Source organism: Rhodotorula toruloides, assembly GCF_000320785.1.
Source record: "Rhodotorula toruloides NP11 unplaced genomic scaffold Scaffold3, whole genome shotgun sequence".
Taxonomy (NCBI): Eukaryota; Fungi; Basidiomycota; class Microbotryomycetes; order Sporidiobolales; family Sporidiobolaceae; genus Rhodotorula; species Rhodotorula toruloides.
Genome location: NW_015622963.1, coordinates 327634 through 344464, shown reverse-complemented (window position 1 = coordinate 344464; position 16831 = coordinate 327634). Strand labels below are relative to the sequence as shown.

Below are 16831 nucleotides of genomic sequence, written 5' to 3'. Positions count from 1 at the left end.
CCACGACCCACCGCCGGCACCGCTTTCACCCCGCGACTTCACATTCCTCGCCGTTGCGCACGCTGGCTCGCGTCCTCGCACCTCCCGCTCCCGCTTCCGCAAAATCCACCTCATCAGTCCTCATCTGAGGCTCGCCAAGTCTCGGTCTACGGACCTGCTCACGCTCGTTTCACCCACACACTCGTTTTCTGGTACCCCTGGAGACGTCCTGCGCGACGAGGACGGCTCGCGAATGTCACATCTCGACGCGCCGCTCCGCTCGCGGCGACAACACCCCTCGAGCGACGTCTTCTTGCGACGAGAGGCGGGCGTCATCACGTCCGAAGACACCTTCCCACCTCTCGACCTCGACGACTCGTCCTCCCCTTCCTCGTCCTCGTCTTTCGCAGCCAGCACCCGCTCTCTCAGATCCCTCCTCCTCCCCGCCCAGGTCGAGCTGAGACGTGTCTTCCACCGTCAACGACGACGAGACCTCCCCTCGAACGAGACAGACACGGACGAACGCGCCCCGAAGCGGTTCAAGACCGACTCGTCTTTCCACATCCACCGCGTCCACCACCTCCACGAGCGGCAGACTCGCACCTCGACAACGACTGCGCAGCTCGGAGCGGCCCTGTCGAATGTCGGAACTGGGACGGACTGCCAGGCTTTCGCGGATCGGTATGGAGACGGACGGAGGACGCAGGTCTTGCTTGGGTGTGCGAGGGCGAAGGCGGCTGCGGTAACGACGTCGCAGGAGGCTAGCTCCAGTCGGGCTGCGGCCGCTGCGTCGACTAGCACGTCGAGGCGGATACGAACCTCGACGACTACCTCTCGACGCTCGACTCGAACTTCCACCGCACCTCGAGACGCAGCAACACCCCGCCTCGCAGCACCTGTCGCGACACCCCTCTCCCCAGCACAAGCCTCTGCCCTCTCTCGCTCCGTCATCGGCTCAGTCGTGAGCGAGCAATTCAGCCAAGCCGCGTCGGTTGTCGCCAGCCGCGTATCGGTCGCGAGCGCCTCGAGGGCCGTCCTCATGTCGAGCGTCGACTCGATCTTCTCAGAAGCGGCGAGCGTCGTGGCCAGTCGGCAGGGGTTGTTGCCGACTGTCACGTCGGCTTCGTCCGCCTCCACGGCCTCTTCCTCTTCGACATCCTCGTCCGCTCCTTCTTCCGCCTCTTCGATCTCGTCCACCTCTTCATCCAGCGTGACTCCGTCTTCAACAGCAAATCCCGCTCGCAGGTACGTTCCCACCGCTTTCCGAGTCTCTCCCCCTCCTTCGCGCCTTCTCTCCCGCCTTCTCTCCTGTCTTGTACTGACGCTCATCTACTTCGGACAGCAACCACAACCGGATAGCCAAAATCGTCGGGCCCTCTGTCGCCGTCCCCCTCGGCCTACTCCTCCTGGCCCTCCTCCTTTTCTGCTGCCTGAAACGCCGGCGACGAAAGACCGGCGCAGGCTATACTACCTCAGGGCGGTCGACGCCTGGCGGACTAGGGCCCATCTCGCATCCTCAGCCGCTGCAGCCTGCGGCGGGAGGGGCGATGAGGGAGTATGGCGCGATGGGTGCTGGAGCGGGGTTGGCGGGACTTGGTGCAGCAGCAGCAGCGGGAGCAGGCGGACGGACTGGCGAGCCAGGCAGCTCGCAAGAGTCGCTCGGTCCTACACCGTCAGCTATCGGCGTGGCTTTCTCCGAGCCTCGAACAAAGTGGGGACGCCGGTCGCTCGTTGATGTCCTCGCCGGCGGCGTGCGCGGCGCCAACAGCGGTTCGAACACGCCTGAAGGATCGGCGGGCGACGGGAGCGGCGGCCACCAGCGGGGCTTGTCCACCTCGTCCTCGTTCGGCGGTCGTCAACCCTCCATCCGCAGTTCCGCCTCGATACCGAGCGAGTTGCGCGGAGTTGGAGGCTACAACATCTACGGCTACCAGCCTGGCCAGCCCCGGCCCGTCATGAGCATGACCTCGCCCCTCTCGTCTCACTACGACCCCTTCGGACCGGGCGCGATCGTCCCTGTCCCCGAGTCGGCGACAAGTATGCATCCGGTCTCGTCGGAGGAAGGGTTGATTAGCGGGTACAGCGAGGGTCCTGGTGGGAGTGGCAGCGGCGGAGGGAGGTCCGGCTCGGGCGAGTCGTTCACGGCTGTCCTGGCGCCACCGCTTGCGGCGGGCTACGCCCACTCGAGGCAGGCGCAGCAGAGCCGGACAACGCAGCAGACGAGCGAGGGGGAGCAGGAATACTGGACCGCCGATGCGGGTCAGAGCAGCGTCGATACGCATACGCAAGAGGCGGGCGATTACGAGGAGGCGGAGGAGGAGCTCAGCGGGTCGCCGCAAGAGGAGGCGGTCAACTTTGGGAGTGGGAGCTCGAGCAGCGGGAGCGGGGCGGGGAGCAGGATGAGCGAGGACCCGAACTCGACGCCGAGGTTGGGCGGGAGCAGGACGTCGACGCCGCGGCTGGGGATGGGGCACGGCAGCATCGGGTCGAGGAGGAACGACGGGACAGGCAGCTGGTGGAATGCCTGAGGAGGCGTTTTGGGTTCTTTGTAGCGAGACGGGCAGTCTCTTCCTAATCCATGCCCGTCCCAAGCAGTCTCGCCTCGCATGCTCTGCCAGCGTCGAAAGGAGTCGCTGCAAGTGTCTGTCCGCATTGTGCAGCGAGTGCTAGGGCTCGCCGTCGACGTGATCCCGTCGCCATGCCTCGACCCACGCGACTATCCGGCCGATATTCTCCTCCATCTCCTCCGGCGACTCGCTCCGCAACTCGACCACAATCTCCTCCGCGTACGACTCCCGCGCGTCCTGCAGAATGACCTCCATGATCTCCGCCTCGTTGTTCTCCTGGATCTTGTTGAGTGCGTAACCGCTACGGCCAGTCCGATTGCTGGTCAGCTCCTGCCGCAGGCTTCGGGAGACAGTAGAGGGGACGCACCGCTTTTCTAACCGGCTCCACAGCTGCGAGTGGTCGCACCGGAGGACGACGATTAAGTCGATCCACCGTTCGGGGAACATGTCGCACGTGTGCCAGTCGAGGATCTTTGCGCCCGGTTGCTGCACCACCTCGAGGGCATCTAGGAGCTGTAGGAGCCGAGCAAGCGTGCGTCAGTCCCCCAAGTCGCCGCAGGAAAGCCTCATCAGTGAACCGAGGAGGACGGACCTTGTCCTCGTCGACATCCCAGCTCTGCCACTCCTCGTTCCAGCCCGAATGGCACTGCTTCTCTTTCACGAAGTCTCCAACGTTGACATGCTGCCACGGTGCGGTCGACGTCGAGGGCGCAGCCTGCAGAGCTTCGAGGAGTTGAGCAGCGTGGGTTGTCTTGCCGGTGCCGGGCGTCCTGCGGGCTAGCGGGTCAGCGCGGAGCTAGAAAGAGGTTTGGGTTGTCTGCGCACCCGGTGATGAGGATGTTGGGCCACTGGCGGGTCGACATGGCAACGCGAGTTTGTGGTCGAGGGGAAAGCGGTGCAGAGCGAGATGAAGGCGTCCTCACGCCTTCGTTGGACGAGCAGACTCGCTGGCGTCGTCACTTGCTTGTGTGCAAGTGGCCGGTTCGAGCGAGAAAGAAGCTCGAGGCGGAGGGAGGCAGAACTACTCGTCTCGTCCTTCTCGCCCGGACCCAACTCGAGACGTCCAGCTCCGGCGACGATGCGAAACCGCGAATGCAATGCAGAACAGTAGACAAACAAGAGAGAAATGCCTAAGGGGAACATGCGGAAAGGAGAAGAGAAGCGAGAGTGTCCGTTCTTTACAATCCGAGGACGTCGAGGGGCGTCTCGGTGCCGTGCGCGCGGGTGACGTACATGGCCTGCGAGATCTCGTCCGACGCCATGTTGTACGGTCGGACCTTGGTGTTGTACAGGCCCTGGATGAGGCGGAAGTGGATCTCGCGGACGGCGCCGCCGGGGTGCATCAAGCCTTCGGCGCGCATCTCGGACGGCAGGCGAAGGCGAGCACGATTGGCGACGCGGTTGACGAGCCGGACATCGTCGAGGAAGGCGGCGAGGGCGGCCACCTTGGCGTCGTAGAAAGCGCCGTCGTCGGGCGAAGGAGGCGATTGCGCAAAGCTGAGTGCTTCGGGCGCGAAGAGGAGGTACGACAGGTGCGAGTTGACCATGGGCGTGATCGCTTTGCGGGAAGCGATGCTGCCCTTCTCGAGCTTCGGGCCGCTTGGGTGGTTGAGGAGGCGGACCGCGTCGAGAAGGAGGAGCGGCTACGGCAAGCGGAAGTGTCAGCACCGGTTCCACCTCAAGAGGCGCCCGCAGACTCACGTCAAAAGTCATCGGATCGAAGGGCAAGCTGGGCGCATCGGGCTCCGACAGCTTGAGGCCAAGGCTGGCACTCCAGGTGCCGGGCTGGCCAGGGTCCTTCGGGAATGGCGGGAAGGCAAAGCCGTTGACTTCGCGGTCGTCGAGCAACGCCGCCTCCTCCTGCGCCTTGCGATTAAGCTGTTCCTGCTCGCCGACGCGATGGTAGAAGAGGGGCGTTCGTCGGATAAAGCGCTCAGCGATGAGCTCGGCTGCCGCATTAGAGTAGCTCGAGTTGCCGGTCAGGTATCCGGCCATGGCGAGAAGAGAGGCGCCAGTCGCCGCCTTCTGGGCGTGCAAGTCGCGGAAGGCTGCCGGATCCTTGAGGACGTGCCGGACGTCTCGCAGATTCGGGACGACAAGGCGCTCGAAGCGCTCAATCTTGACGACGGCGTCGCGGCGGTTGAGCTTGAACTTCTGCCGGAGCCGCTCGACGTCGAACATGTCGAAGTTCCAGAGGCGATCGGGGTGGAAGCCGCAGTGGAAGGGGTTCTCCTCACCGAAGCACCCGTGTTCGCCTCGTGCGACGAGCTCGTCGAGCCGCTCGAGGAACGCGACGATGCCGCGGATCCGATTCGTGTTGCGCAGAGTCGCGGCCTCGGTCGAGTGCTCCTCCTGGCTCTTGAAGCCGGAGAAGAGGCGGTAAACCCAGCCGGCCTTCACGTAGGCGAGATGACCGCGAGGCGGGTTCGGTTCGCCCCATGGGTCGTGCTCGCCGTGAGGAGCGTGAATGAGCGAGTCCTTGGTCACCGAGCCTTCGACGCCGGGAATCGAACCCCAGGTCTTCGCCGTGATGTGCGCGCGGTCCGTGACTTCCCAGGGAAGTGTGCGTCGGTCGAGGCCGCGAGAGTAAGGGATTGCTCCGAGTCGCCAAAGCAGCTCGAGCTTGCTTCGACGGCCGTACCGCATGGCTTCTTGGAAAGACTCGGTCGAGTCGTAGCGGAAGCCGATCTGCGGCTCTTCCGGCGTGTCGGGCGCGTTGGCGGGGCGGTGGAGGATCTCGGCGTCGACGATAGCTGAAGCGCCTTCCTCGATATCGAGCGGGACGAGGTCGATCGTGTTGTTCTTCCGGACGTCCTCGTTGTCGGTTAGGCGAGCCATCGGGATGACAACGTAGCGAGATGCGGCGGGACCCTCGCCGGCGATGGAGAGGGTGCGCACGACCGAGAACATCGCTGCGGGCGTGAAGAACGAGTTGCCGTCGAGTGGGAGGATCCAGCGAGCGTTCGGGAGCGAGCGGCCGTGGTGTAGAGCAAAGTTGCGACCGCCGTTCTGCCGGTCAAGCGTGATCAGCTGTGGGGGATTGGCGAAGAGTGGAAGCAAACGCACGTTGTTCATCGCGTACAGGTTCTTCTCGTGGTAGGTAAAGTCGAGGGCACGAAGGCGACCCAGCGTCTCTGCCTTGCGCTTCTTCGCCTGCAAAGCGTCGACAGTCGCCCTCGCCTCGTCGCCGTCGGCCTCCTCGAGCAAGACAGAGAGGTCGCCCGGGATCTGGACATTGTCGGGGACCTGCGTCCAAGTCGGCTTCTTCTTCGTCGGCGCAGATCCGTCGCCAATACCCCATCCCCTCGCATGCTCGACACCGCCGTCCCAGCGGAACTCGCGCCGCTGGTACTCGTCCCAGTCGAACGGAATGACGATGATGCGCGAGTCGGGTACCGAGTACATGTGAAGGAGGCCGATGATGGCACTGACGAGTTCGGGTTCGGCGATGCGGTTCAAGACGAAGTACTTGTCGACCCGGAGACCGCCCATTTGGGTGTGCGCCTGCTGAGCCTTCGTGCCAGAGCCGTAGAGGTCGGCATGGTGGACGCCGTGCGGGCCGAGGGGAGGGAGTACCGAGAAGTCCGACTCGTGCTGGAGGAGGAAGCGGAGGTTGCGCAGCGTCTGGCCGGGCGAGTGTCGAGGGGGAAGGTCGTTGCCGAGGATGCGATAGAGGACGAGCGTGTCGCGTTCGGGAGCATCGCCGTGCTCGACGGGAGGCGGAAGCGCTTCGTGGTCGACGAACTCGACATGCGGGCGGGCGACAAAGACGTTGTGCCGCTTCTTCTCCTTGACCTCCTTGTCTGTCGGCTCGGGCACGGCAACTTCCGACTTGCGCGGCATCGGCGGCTGGCGGTACTGCGGCGTTTTGCTCGGCCCGTCAACGACAAAAAAGCGGCGCACCCATCGGTACGGCGGGCCAACCCAGCTTGACGAAGGTGCCTGCTTTCGCTCGACGACGTCCGGGTGGATGAAGTGGCCGTTCTCGAGCCTGGCGCGGGTGCCTGCCCCTTGCCAGGTTGCCCGCCCCGACTGAGCGCTCGACTTTGCCCGCTGCGAGAAGGTCTGGCGCATCGGGACGTTTGACGAGCTACCGGAGCGGTAGTAGGCGATGGCGAAGCCGACGAGCGAGACGACGAAGAGGATCAACAGCCTTCTTCGCCATCCAGACTTGGCCGAATCCGCCCTCGCTTTGTTGAGATGCGGGTCGTCCGGCCGGACTGCCCAGCTGAACCCACGGTTATGCTTGAACTTCTCGATCCGCTTCTTCTCCTCGCGATCCTTTGCCTCCTTCTCCTTCTTGCGTTCCTCCTCCCGAGCAGCACTGGCGAAGCTCGTTCGTCGAATGGGGCCCTTCGGGACGCCCAGAGACGGGCTGAGGGAGGGCGAGGGAATGGAAGGGGCCGTGGGCGAGGTGGGCGCCGGCTTGATTGAGGTAGGGAGCTCGGCGTTGAGCGAGCTGGACGAGGTGCGGCGGACGAGGCCGGATGCGAAGCCGGTCAGGGAGGCGAGGCGAGGGGAGGAAGGAGCGCGCTCCATCGAGGAAGAGCCTGGGAATGCCGGTCCGGCCGCCAGCAGCGGACTCGGGAGGGCGCCCAGAGCAGGCGAGTTGAGCGGACTGGTCGAGAAGTATGGCTGCATGGGCGATTGAAGGGGCGAAGTCGAGCCGGAGAACGATCGCTGCATGAGAGGTGCGGGCGCGCCGCCGTCGCCCATGTCGATGCCAATGGCGAGGCCTTGAGGCTCCTCAGTCGGCGCAGATGTGAGGATCAACGACGGTCGCCGCTTGGCAGACGGGTCCTTGTCGTCCCGCAAGTCTTCCCCGAGCAGGATCGAAGAGGAACGCGAGTTCTGGCGCTCGATGCTCGTAGAGGCACTCGGATTGATCTCAAGGGCTGCAGTATGAAATGTGAGCTAGGACTGCGCGGGAATGTGCAAACGAACGAGACGAACCCGCGTCGAATCCCTTCGAGCGAGAGCGCGCGCTTCCTGGCGCACTTGCGGGCGGTGTCGGGTAGCTTGCGCCAGATGACAGCCTCAGAGTGTTCACAGGCTTGCCATCGGCGGAAGGGACGATAGGGGGAGACGGCGGGAAGGACGAAGGAGGAGTAGGCGGGAGAGTCGAGAAGTGGGCGGGCGAGACGAGGCCGGGCGAGTGGAAGGCTGGCGAGCGTGGTGACCGTCCGTCTGCGCCGTGTGTCGAGACTTCCAAGCGAGGCGAGCTGTCGCGCAGATCAAGAGCAGGTGGACGCGAGGAGGACGACCGGCGAGTCCGCGCGTCCGCCGCCTGTCCCGTGTGCAACGGCAGGCTCATATGCTCTCCTGTAGGCGTACGAAGAGCGCTGTCAGCCTGAACCACGCGCACGAGTCGGCGCACGGGCGGGAGGCGTACCTTGTCGAGCGCGTCTGTCGGTAGACGAGGCAGACTGAACGAGCGAGAGTGGGACAAGTCAAGGTCCCCAAAGCGTGTCAGTCCGAGTGTCTGTGCGCTGCAGCCAGTGCAGTCAAGCCGCGAGCGAGTGAAGTTGGAGGAAGAGGAGTTTCGACGACGCGCTCGAGTCGCGACCAACGACGAACGCGTCTGGCTCGACTCTTGAGGGCCTCTCCTGGCGGGCTGAGACGTCCAGCGTAGTCTGAGCTGTCGTAGCAAGCAGGGCAAAGCTTACGCTGGTCGTACGGAGGCAAGGGAGGCCGTCTCTCACCCGGACAACTTCGAATTCTCTTCCCTTTCTTCTCCTTGGACAGCCAGTAAGTCGTCCGAGACGCACGCAAGTCTGCTCTTACATTCTGTGCTGCCGGCGACTCCCGCCCGGCCGAATTGAGCGAACCTCCTCGACCTGGCCGTCGTCCGAAGAGCCTCCGTTCGTCGAAGAGTCCTCTTCGAAGCTCATCCTTCGACCTTTCCGCCTGCCTCGCCCCGTCATACTCCCGACTCGACCACGGGACCTCATCGACCCGCGCCGCTTAGCCTCCTCGTGCATATGCCGCTCGAGCGAACTGTCCGAGTCGCTGTCGAAGAGCGACAGAGACGAGCGTCGCCTGCTGTGCCGGCTCTTGGTTGTTGGCGAGGCGAGCTCAAGTAGGCTGCCGCTATCGTCGAATTGCTTGCCGTACTCGCTGCCGCCTGTTGCGGCGGAACAAACGGACGGTTAGGAAGGTCGTCAGGAATACTTTTGGTTCTTTGGGCTGCACGCACGGGTGTAGCGGTAGACGGGGAAGCCCAACGCGATGTGAAAGACGAGCACAAGGCTGAACAGCAATCAGTGAGGCCAACATTGATGCTGAAAGCAGGCGGGCTGGACAAACCTGACGGCGAGCACGACAACCCAGTTCCGACTCCACCGTGACATACAGTCCTCCGGTGTGGTCGTTGGTAGATTCTTCATGCTGCGGAACAGTTTCGGTAAGCGGAAGGAGATTAGACGAACGAACGACAAGCGCACCAGAAATCGACGAAGGAGTCCTGCCGCTCGAGTAGCACGTAGAGGATGATACCCGCTACGCACTGCAGCACGGCGAGGAACTGCTGACGACTCGGTCAGCCGCATTTGCGGTCGGCAAGAACGGGCAGCGTACGAGAGAAGCGAGTGCGGCTGAGCGAAGCAACTTTGGGTGCGGCGGCGGTTCGTCCTTGGCTGGCTTCTTCCCGAACAGTATCAGTAGCGCGGCAGCCCTGCAGGAGGAGATGTCAGTCGCGCCGGCTGCGAAGGCAGAGATAGCGACTGACCAGCTCGGGATGCACGCCGCGCAACCGTTGATCATGAGCATGAGCAAGACCGCCGTACTGCTTGATGCGTAATCCTTTGGTCGTGGCGGTCCTGTGACATAGAGGGAGATGACAAGAGCGGCTGTCGAGAAGGCAGATTAGCGAACTCGAGAGCCTAGGAAGAGAGGCGGGACGCACAGCCGATGCACAGCGCGCCTGCTCCTGCAAACTCGAGCACCGTGTTCATCCGTCGCAGCGGGTCGACCGGGTCTTCAGGTGGGGCAATAGGCGGAAGAGAGGGTTCATGGTCACCGGACAAGTCGCTCTCGTCGGAAGAGGTGTCCGGCGAGACGGTCGGTGGTCGCCGTGACTGGGAAGCGCGGCGAGGCTGCTTGAGCTTGATCGTCGTAACCATCGTTGAAAAGCAGTGAAGAGGAGGAGGGAGAGAGGGAGCAAGTGGCGTCCGGATGTTCCGCGGACTGCTGGCGGGCGGCGACGGGCATCCTTCCGTCGAGTGTACCTCGGTGTCAAGAGCAGACGCAGCGAGAGCAGGTATGCGATTGACGGAAGTTGGCGCGTTGGATTATGCGAGACGATGCATGCGACGAAATAACGTTACAACGAACAAAAACTGCAAGCGAGGTACGGTACATGCGCTGTGGGTCGCAAAGTCAGCGTACAAGATACGATGGAGAGACTAGATCACGCACAGAAACCCAAACAATGCGGAACAAGCGCGCCCCCTTCCTCCCATCGCGCTTCAGTCGAGCAGGTGGATGACCATCTGGCCGTTCTCCTTCTTGATGTTCATGCGCAGCGGCTCATCCTTGACCTTCGGCTTCTTCTCCGCCTTGACGCCGCCGCTCTTGAGCTTGGCGTTCTCCGCCTCGAGACGAGCGACCTTGGCGCGAAGGTCCGTTTCGTCGTCGTCGTCGTCCGAGAGGGTGATAACGTCGGTCTTGCGCTTCTTGCCTTTGATATCTGGCGACTTGAGCGCGGCTTTGGGCGAACGAGCAGGTGACGCGGGTGCAGGGGAGGGCGACGTGCGAGGGAGAGCTGCGAGGACACCGTCAGCTTGCCGACAGTCGCTGCCCACGATGTCGCAGGACGCACGCTCGACGATGTCTTCGAGCTCAAGCAACGCCCTGCTGCGGTACTTGAACTCGAGCACGTAGAAGGGAGAGTCCTCCTTGTCGACGTAGGTGACATGCACCGGGTTGCCTGAGATAGCCGCGCTCCGGACGGCGCCAAATCTAGTCGTGTACGCGTCAGCAAGCGAATCGGAGGGTTTGGCGGTCGTCGGGCTCACCCAGCCTGGTGCGAGATGGCAGCCTTCTTCGAGCGCTCGTCAATGGTCTGCCGGGACAAGGATTTAGTGGGACTAGGCGAGCAAAGACTATTAACGTACGTGTTGCTTCGCGTCATCCTTATAGACGTTTGGAGCCGTTGAGTCTCGGATGTTCAAGCAGCGCAGGACCGGGAAGCAGATCGTGCCGAGTTTCTTGATGACAGCCTCGCTGGTCGTGGCAAGGTTCGAGTCGTCCGTTAAGCTTGTCTTGGCGAAGGTGAAAGGGCGAACGGCCTGGTCTGAGACGCGTTTGCCCTCCCACGTCCACGGTGTCTCCGTGCGGAACACCACCCCGTTCATACTGTGCCAGGAAGTGTCACCTACAGCGTCAAAGCTGTGAGCAACAGCATGGGGACGCACGCCATGCCGTCGACTTCCGGACAAACTCGTGCCTGGGTACCGTCGCCAGCCTTGTTGTGGGCGGCAAAGACGAGCTGGAACTCCTCGCCCTCGACCGCCTCGATGTAGCAAGTCGACTTCTTGCCCTCGTGCGCAACCTTGTACACCTCGACAGGCTTGTCGTCGATCGTGACCCACGCCGACCAGCGGTTGAGGGGATCCGTCCTGTTTCGGAGGAGCAGTCGAGGTCAGCTTGACTCGTTAGTCGCGTCAGCAGGCTTTGAGCGACGCACAGCTTGGTGAGAGGTTCTGCGGGACCGAGACCGGCGCCGGGTGGCGCGAGGGGAGCCATAGTCGCGATCCTGTGAGCCGACGGAGCAAGAGGGGAGTGAGCGTGCGCCCGCCTGGCCTTTCAAGCTGTCCGTGCGGCGCGTGCATGCACTAGCGAGCTGTACGCATCCTCCAGTACCCGTCGCAAGCCCCATCGCCCGTTCGCCCTCCTGGTCTGAACCTCTTCGCTTCATCGCTCGACTTGGGCAAGAACGGGACGACCAACGCACCTGGGTGCTAGGCGCAGCGCGCCGGGCGAAATCAGAGACTGCTGAAGCACGCAGCGAGCAAGCACAGGCAGCAGCAGCTAGTCTTGAGCGTGAGAGAGGCGGGAGAAGTCCAAGTTCGCTTCGCGCGGCGCGACGCCAAGGTCAACATTCGACCCAATACGAGTGAGTGGGAGGGCAGAACGGAGGCAGCAGCACACTCGTACAGGATGAGAACTCAGAACGGGTGCTGCAAAGCGGGACCGGGATGGACGACGACAGGATGCTTTGCGAAAGATGCGGCATGAGGACGGCAAGAATGGTACAACGAACACGACAGCAAGCGAACTACGGTATATGCACTGCGAAGCTCGATGTCAGCAAGTGTGCACACGCAGCGCAAGAGAGGTGACGCACCAGAGTTGACGAGATGCGAATCAAGCGGCTCCTCCCTCTTCCTCCTTCACGTCGAAGCTAGTCGAGCAGGTCGATGACGGTCTGGCCGTTCTCCTTCTTGACAGCCATGCGCAGCGGCTCGTCCCTGACCTTCGGCTTCTTCTCCGTCTTGACGCCGCCCTTGTTCTGCTTGCCACGCTCAACCGCATCGTCGTCTTCGTCATCGGAGATGGTGATGACGTCCGTCTTTCGCTTCCTTGACGAAGGTCCGGCGGCAGGAGAAGATGCCGGCTCGAGTAGGTTCGGCGGCGGGGTGGCATGGACGATAGCTACGAACGAGGTTTCAGCGGGGCAGCGGTGAAGTGCCAGGCGGTACGACTCACGCTTGACGATGTCTTCGAGCTCAAGGAGCGTGCGACTGCGGTAACGGAAAGCGAGGGTGTGGCAGGGTGACTTCCACGGATCAATCCATGCAATCCTGTCGCGGGCGCCGCTCTCGGGCTGGTATTTTGCTTCCCCGTAGCTGCGGGAGAGACGGTCAGGTAAGCTGGCGGTGAGAGAGAGCAAAAGCGGCGCACCTGGTCGAATGGCTCATCTTGGCCTTCTTGCTGCGTTCGTCGACGACCTGGGTGGCGCCGCCAAGGGAGTCAGCGCACGACGAATGGCTTGGATCAAGGGCAAGTGTACATGCTGCTTTGCGTTGTCCTTATACTCGCGGTTGCCAGCTGAGATGCCGAGAATCGACGTGCGGTAGATCTCGATTGAGATGGTCCCGAGGTTCTTGATGACCGCCTCGTCTTTCGTTGCAATGTCCGCGTCGTCCGTCAGAGCGATCTTTGCGAAGCTGTAGGGGCGGATGGAGGTGGCCGAGACGCGCTTGCCGGTGAAAGCTGCGGGACGAGTATTTGAACGCTCGATGGAGAAAGCGCCAGCCCTGCAGGGTGACCGCGTTCAGTGGCGAAGAGGAGCGTAATGAAGCGACTCGCACGCACTCGGTGCCGTCCAGCTGCAGGTAGGCAGCGTAGTCGGTCGCAGTGAACGTTCCCTTCTTGATCTCGACCTTAAATTCCTTGCCCTCGACCGCCTCGATGTAGCACGTCGACTGCTTGCCCTCATGGACGACCTTGTACACCTCGACAGGCTTATCGTCGATCAGGACGCTCGCGGACCAGACCTTGAGAGGGTCGGACCTGCTCGAGCGAGGAAAGCGAAGGTCAACTCAGCTCGTTTCCGCTGCGAGGCGGGCCGGAGACGTACAGCTTGGTGAGAGGCTCGTCTGGCCCGAGTCCTGCGCCAGCAGGAGGGAGAGATGCCATGGGGGAGGTTCTGCGGGAGGGAGAGTGGGGAGAGGGTGAGTGCTCGTCCTCGGCGTATCCTGCAAGGGTGTGGGCCATTCGAGCGGCATTGAACAGCCCACTAACACTCCCTCGCACTGCTCACGCATCGCCCAGCGCGCTCCACCCGTCCCTCGACTTCATCGCTTCGAGTCGCTCGACATCCTCCCACACACGCGCAAGCTCACCAGGTCGTGTGCGCCGGTCACAGCAAGGTCAGAGCAATTCGAGAAGCAGCGCGAGAGCAAGGACAAGCTGCACGAGCGCGTGCGTGAGCGGGAGAGTGTCGCGGTCGAGGGAACTTCGCCGTGGGCGGCGCGACGCTCGTTGAAGTCGCGCGAACGTCAACAACGAGGTCGAAGGTCAAGGACTGAGGCATTGCAGAAGTGTAACAAGGTCAACGAGATAGGAAAAGCGACAAGGGGCGTTCTGCTGTGTATCGGGGACAAGGTGTATCGCGGGAAAGTGGAACGACAAGCGAGGGCGAGAGACTGTACAGAGAGGTCATGACGAGAGCGCAAGTACTGTACACGGAGAGATAGAGAGGCGATAGGAACTGTAGACGGTCTCGAGGGGAAGGCGTCTAGCTCTAGAAGAGCGCAGGCTTCTGGCGGTCCTTGCGGTCCTTCTTGCCCTTGCCGCCCTTCGGGTCCTTCTTCTCGACGCAGCGCTTCGGGACGTCGTAGTCCTCCTTGCGCACTCCGCCGCCCCACGGCGTCGAGCCGACGAGCGTCGCGTCAGGTCCGAGACCGCGCTTGGCAAACGACTGCCAGATGATGCACTCGTTCTCGCCGCCCGTGAGCGCCTTGTCGGCCTGTGCACGGTGCGTAACGTCAGTGTCGTCGCTCGGAAGAAAAGTCTCGCAAAGGCGAACGCACCGTGATGATGGCGTCGCGAGCGTTCTGGAAGGTCGGCCTGCACGGCTGGATCTTCATGCCGTCGATGACGAGCTGGACCGCGAGCGTGTTGCCATGCGCAGGGACCTTCTTGCCGCTCTGGACGAGGTGGCGCTCCGAGTAGAAGCCGGTCGAGTCGGTGCCATTGACGGCGGGCGGGAAGAGGGTCGGGTGGAAGCCGTGCTTGTCGATGAGGTTCTCGGCGAGCTCGAAGAGCATCTCGGCCCAGACTTCACCGATGGCGTGGACGCCTGCGAACGTACCTTATCAACCGTGTAAGCGAGTCAGGCGGAGAAAGTGGACGCACCCCAGTAGCCAGGGCGGGAGAGGAAGTTGTACGTCGAAGGGTTCTCGGTCATGTTGCGCGAGTAGCCTGTACGACGCGATTGCTCAGTACATCTTTGTGGAGACGACGAGGGCAGACTCACGGTAGTAGCGGATACCCTTGGCGCGGTTACTCGCCCACTCGCCCATCGAGTAGTCGGTAACGTTCGTGTCGTGCAACCTGATCATGGTCGCAAGGAAATCTCCCCAGCCTTCTCCCATTCCGCCTGCCTCTCCCCAACCAAGGCAGCCAGAGTTGGCAGGCCCACCGGTGAGGCGCGTCGAGAGGCCGTGCGAGTACTCGTGGATGACGATGCCGGCTTCGAAGTCGCCGTCGCGGTACGGCTGCTGGGCATTCCAGACGTACATGCGCATGCGAGGGCGCTGGCCGTCGGGCGGGGTTGCGAACTGCGGGAGCCAGGTGACGAGAAGGTCAGCACGAGTCTAAGGGTTCAGTGGTCGCGGTCAATGAAGGTAGTAGACGCACGTTGGCGTTGTTGTAGCCACTGCCGTCCTGGGCGTTGGCCTGCACGGCGTCTCCTCCGCGCCCACCACGCCCAAAGTTCTCCTCCTGGAAGTTTCCGCTCTCCTCGTCGAACCCGTAGCGGTAGTAGAGGTCGTGGATCTCGTTCGAAGTGTAGAAGAGCTCGGTGACCGAGGCGTTGATGTACGAAGTCGGGTCGAGCGGCGTGCCAGGCTTGGTCATGTGGATCGGAAACTTGAACGACATGTCTTCGCCGCCGTTGGCGCGGAAGCCGTCCATCGAGTTCCCGCCCGAGGGGTTGTCCTGCGCCAGAACGTTGTTCCCGCGCGTCTCGAAGTAGAACGTGTCCTTCGAGTGCGACGAGTAGTCCTTGCCGGCGGGGACGGTATGCCAGCCGACGGGCGACGCCTCAGAGTCCATCTCGACGAGCGTACCGGTGAGGAGCGAACGCTTGCCCTCGTCCGGAGCGTTGACGCCCCAGGGGAAGACCTTGTACGCCGGCTGGACCTTGCGCATCTTGGCGACGAGCTTCTCGTCCGTCGTCGACGCGGTGGGGTGGGACGCGGTCTTGACTGCCGCGGCGTTGACGACGGCGTCGTCACGGAGGAACGCGCGCGAGCCGACGAGGCCGGCCGCCTCGATGCCGAGTTCGCCGCCAGTCAACTTGAAGTCGCGCACCCAGTCGACGACGAGCAGCGGCTCCTCGTCGCCCGCAGCGACCGACTTGTCGCTCGACATGTACGCCTCGTACATGTTGTCCTGGGTCTTGAGCTCGTACTTCCACGCGAGGCGGACGTCCTCGCCATCGTGGACGTAGCACATGGTCGCCTTGACGGGCTCCTCAACGCCTGCGAGGTGCGTGTCGATCTCGAGATCGTGCGCCGAGTCGCCGCCGACTTGCTGCCGGATCGTCATGGCGTCGACGAGCTGCGGGCGAGGGGTCGACTCGAGCGCCTGCGCGAGCTGAACCGTCGACGACTGGATCGCGAGGAAGGTCAAGAGCCCCTCGCGCGGGTCGGCAGCGTCGGCATGCGACAGGAGGCGCGAGCCGGTCTCGTGACTGGGAGCCGCACCGCCAAAGACGACCTGGTTCGCGCCCGAGTCGACGCGGTCTACGACGTCCGACGCCCACGACTTGACGCGCTGCTTCCAGTCAAACTTGCGTCCGCCCGAGCGAGCGACGGCGGGCTTGTCGGCGTGCGAGGCGGCGAGCGACGAGTCGCCGTACGAGAGGACCTTGCCGGTCGAGAGGTCGACGTTGACGTTGAGGTTCCCGTTGGCGACGGGGATGCCGTCGACGACCTGGGTAAAGTGGGCGTGGACGACGCCCGAGTGCTTCGAGAGGAGGGCGCTGTCGAGGCGGAAATCGGCGTCGGGGTGGAGGTGGGCGACGAAGCTCTTTGCGAGTTCGGTCCCGATGCACCTGCCGAGGTCGACGGGGGACTCTTGCACGTCCGACGAGCAGTGCGCGGCGATGGGGTGCTTGGCGGCGAAGTGGTTGGCGTTCCAGACGCTCAGCGCGGGCGAAGGGTAGACCTCGTCATCGTGCGTGCGCGCGTGGACGGTCGGTCCAAAGTTGATCGACTTGCGGATGCTCGACTCGCCTGATGCGCCCGAGAGCGAGGCGAGCGAGGCGCGAGCGAGGGCGTCTGCCGATGGGGGGACGACGAGCGACGAGCCGAGCGAGACGAGGGAAGCGAGCGATGCGGTTGCCGCGAGTCTGTGCGAGCGAGTAGTGCGATGCGTGCGAGTGCGTAGAGTCATAGAACAGTCTGTATCCAGCTGCGAGTGAGCGAGTGAGGAGATGGCGAGAGAGAGAGGAGGCCTCGCACGCGACCGACCACGCCCCACTCGGCTGAGATAAGGACGGGCTGAATACAAATTCCCCCTAATGAACTTCTAACCCTTCAAAGCATACACTC

The 16831-nt window shown here is 63.2% G+C and overlaps 7 protein-coding genes across 7 annotated transcripts; 1 reads left to right on the top strand and 6 right to left on the bottom strand.

Moving 5' to 3' along the window:
* Positions 1-232: 232 nt before the first annotated feature.
* Positions 233-2507, top strand: RHTO_04702 (uncharacterized protein; the record flags this gene model as incomplete). Its single annotated transcript, XM_016418366.1, has 2 exons — positions 233-1224; positions 1322-2507. The coding sequence occupies 2 exons, from the start codon at positions 233-235 to the stop codon at positions 2505-2507; spliced, it is 2178 nt and encodes a 725-aa protein (XP_016275642.1).
* A 138-nt stretch (positions 2508-2645) lies between these two features.
* RHTO_04701 (transcription initiation factor TFIID subunit 9 / adenylate kinase) lies at positions 2646-3409 on the bottom strand (the record flags this gene model as incomplete). The annotated part of the gene is made up of 4 exons (XM_016418365.1): positions 2646-2847; positions 2914-3059; positions 3139-3316; positions 3372-3409. The coding sequence occupies 4 exons, from the start codon at positions 3407-3409 to the stop codon at positions 2646-2648; spliced, it is 564 nt and encodes a 187-aa protein (XP_016275641.1).
* A 315-nt stretch (positions 3410-3724) lies between these two features.
* On the bottom strand, positions 3725-7860 carry RHTO_04700 (uncharacterized protein; the record flags this gene model as incomplete). Its single annotated transcript, XM_016418364.1, has 4 exons — positions 3725-4189; positions 4248-5576; positions 5613-7441; positions 7500-7860. 4 exons carry the CDS (start codon positions 7858-7860, stop codon positions 3725-3727), a joined length of 3984 nt encoding a protein of 1327 aa, XP_016275640.1.
* Positions 7861-8326: 466 nt separating this feature from the next.
* RHTO_04699 (uncharacterized protein) lies at positions 8327-9667 on the bottom strand (the record flags this gene model as incomplete). Its single annotated transcript, XM_016418363.1, has 7 exons — positions 8327-8670; positions 8743-8795; positions 8853-8933; positions 8990-9069; positions 9123-9219; positions 9274-9394; positions 9451-9667. The coding sequence occupies 7 exons, from the start codon at positions 9665-9667 to the stop codon at positions 8327-8329; spliced, it is 993 nt and encodes a 330-aa protein (XP_016275639.1).
* A 345-nt stretch (positions 9668-10012) lies between these two features.
* Positions 10013-11291, bottom strand: RHTO_04698 (uncharacterized protein; the record flags this gene model as incomplete). Its single annotated transcript, XM_016418362.1, has 6 exons — positions 10013-10308; positions 10366-10505; positions 10562-10608; positions 10661-10901; positions 10961-11164; positions 11233-11291. 6 exons carry the CDS (start codon positions 11289-11291, stop codon positions 10013-10015), a joined length of 987 nt encoding a protein of 328 aa, XP_016275638.1.
* A 658-nt stretch (positions 11292-11949) lies between these two features.
* Positions 11950-13349, bottom strand: RHTO_04697 (uncharacterized protein; the record flags this gene model as incomplete). Its single annotated transcript, XM_016418361.1, has 7 exons — positions 11950-12200; positions 12255-12394; positions 12450-12496; positions 12559-12805; positions 12864-13061; positions 13129-13197; positions 13312-13349. 7 exons carry the CDS (start codon positions 13347-13349, stop codon positions 11950-11952), a joined length of 990 nt encoding a protein of 329 aa, XP_016275637.1.
* Positions 13350-13794: 445 nt separating this feature from the next.
* Positions 13795-16673, bottom strand: RHTO_04696 (Extracellular metalloproteinase 4; the record flags this gene model as incomplete). The annotated part of the gene is made up of 5 exons (XM_016418360.1): positions 13795-14019; positions 14084-14352; positions 14409-14474; positions 14530-14833; positions 14913-16673. The coding sequence occupies 5 exons, from the start codon at positions 16671-16673 to the stop codon at positions 13795-13797; spliced, it is 2625 nt and encodes an 874-aa protein (XP_016275636.1).
* Between the last annotated feature and the right edge of the window lie 158 nt (positions 16674-16831).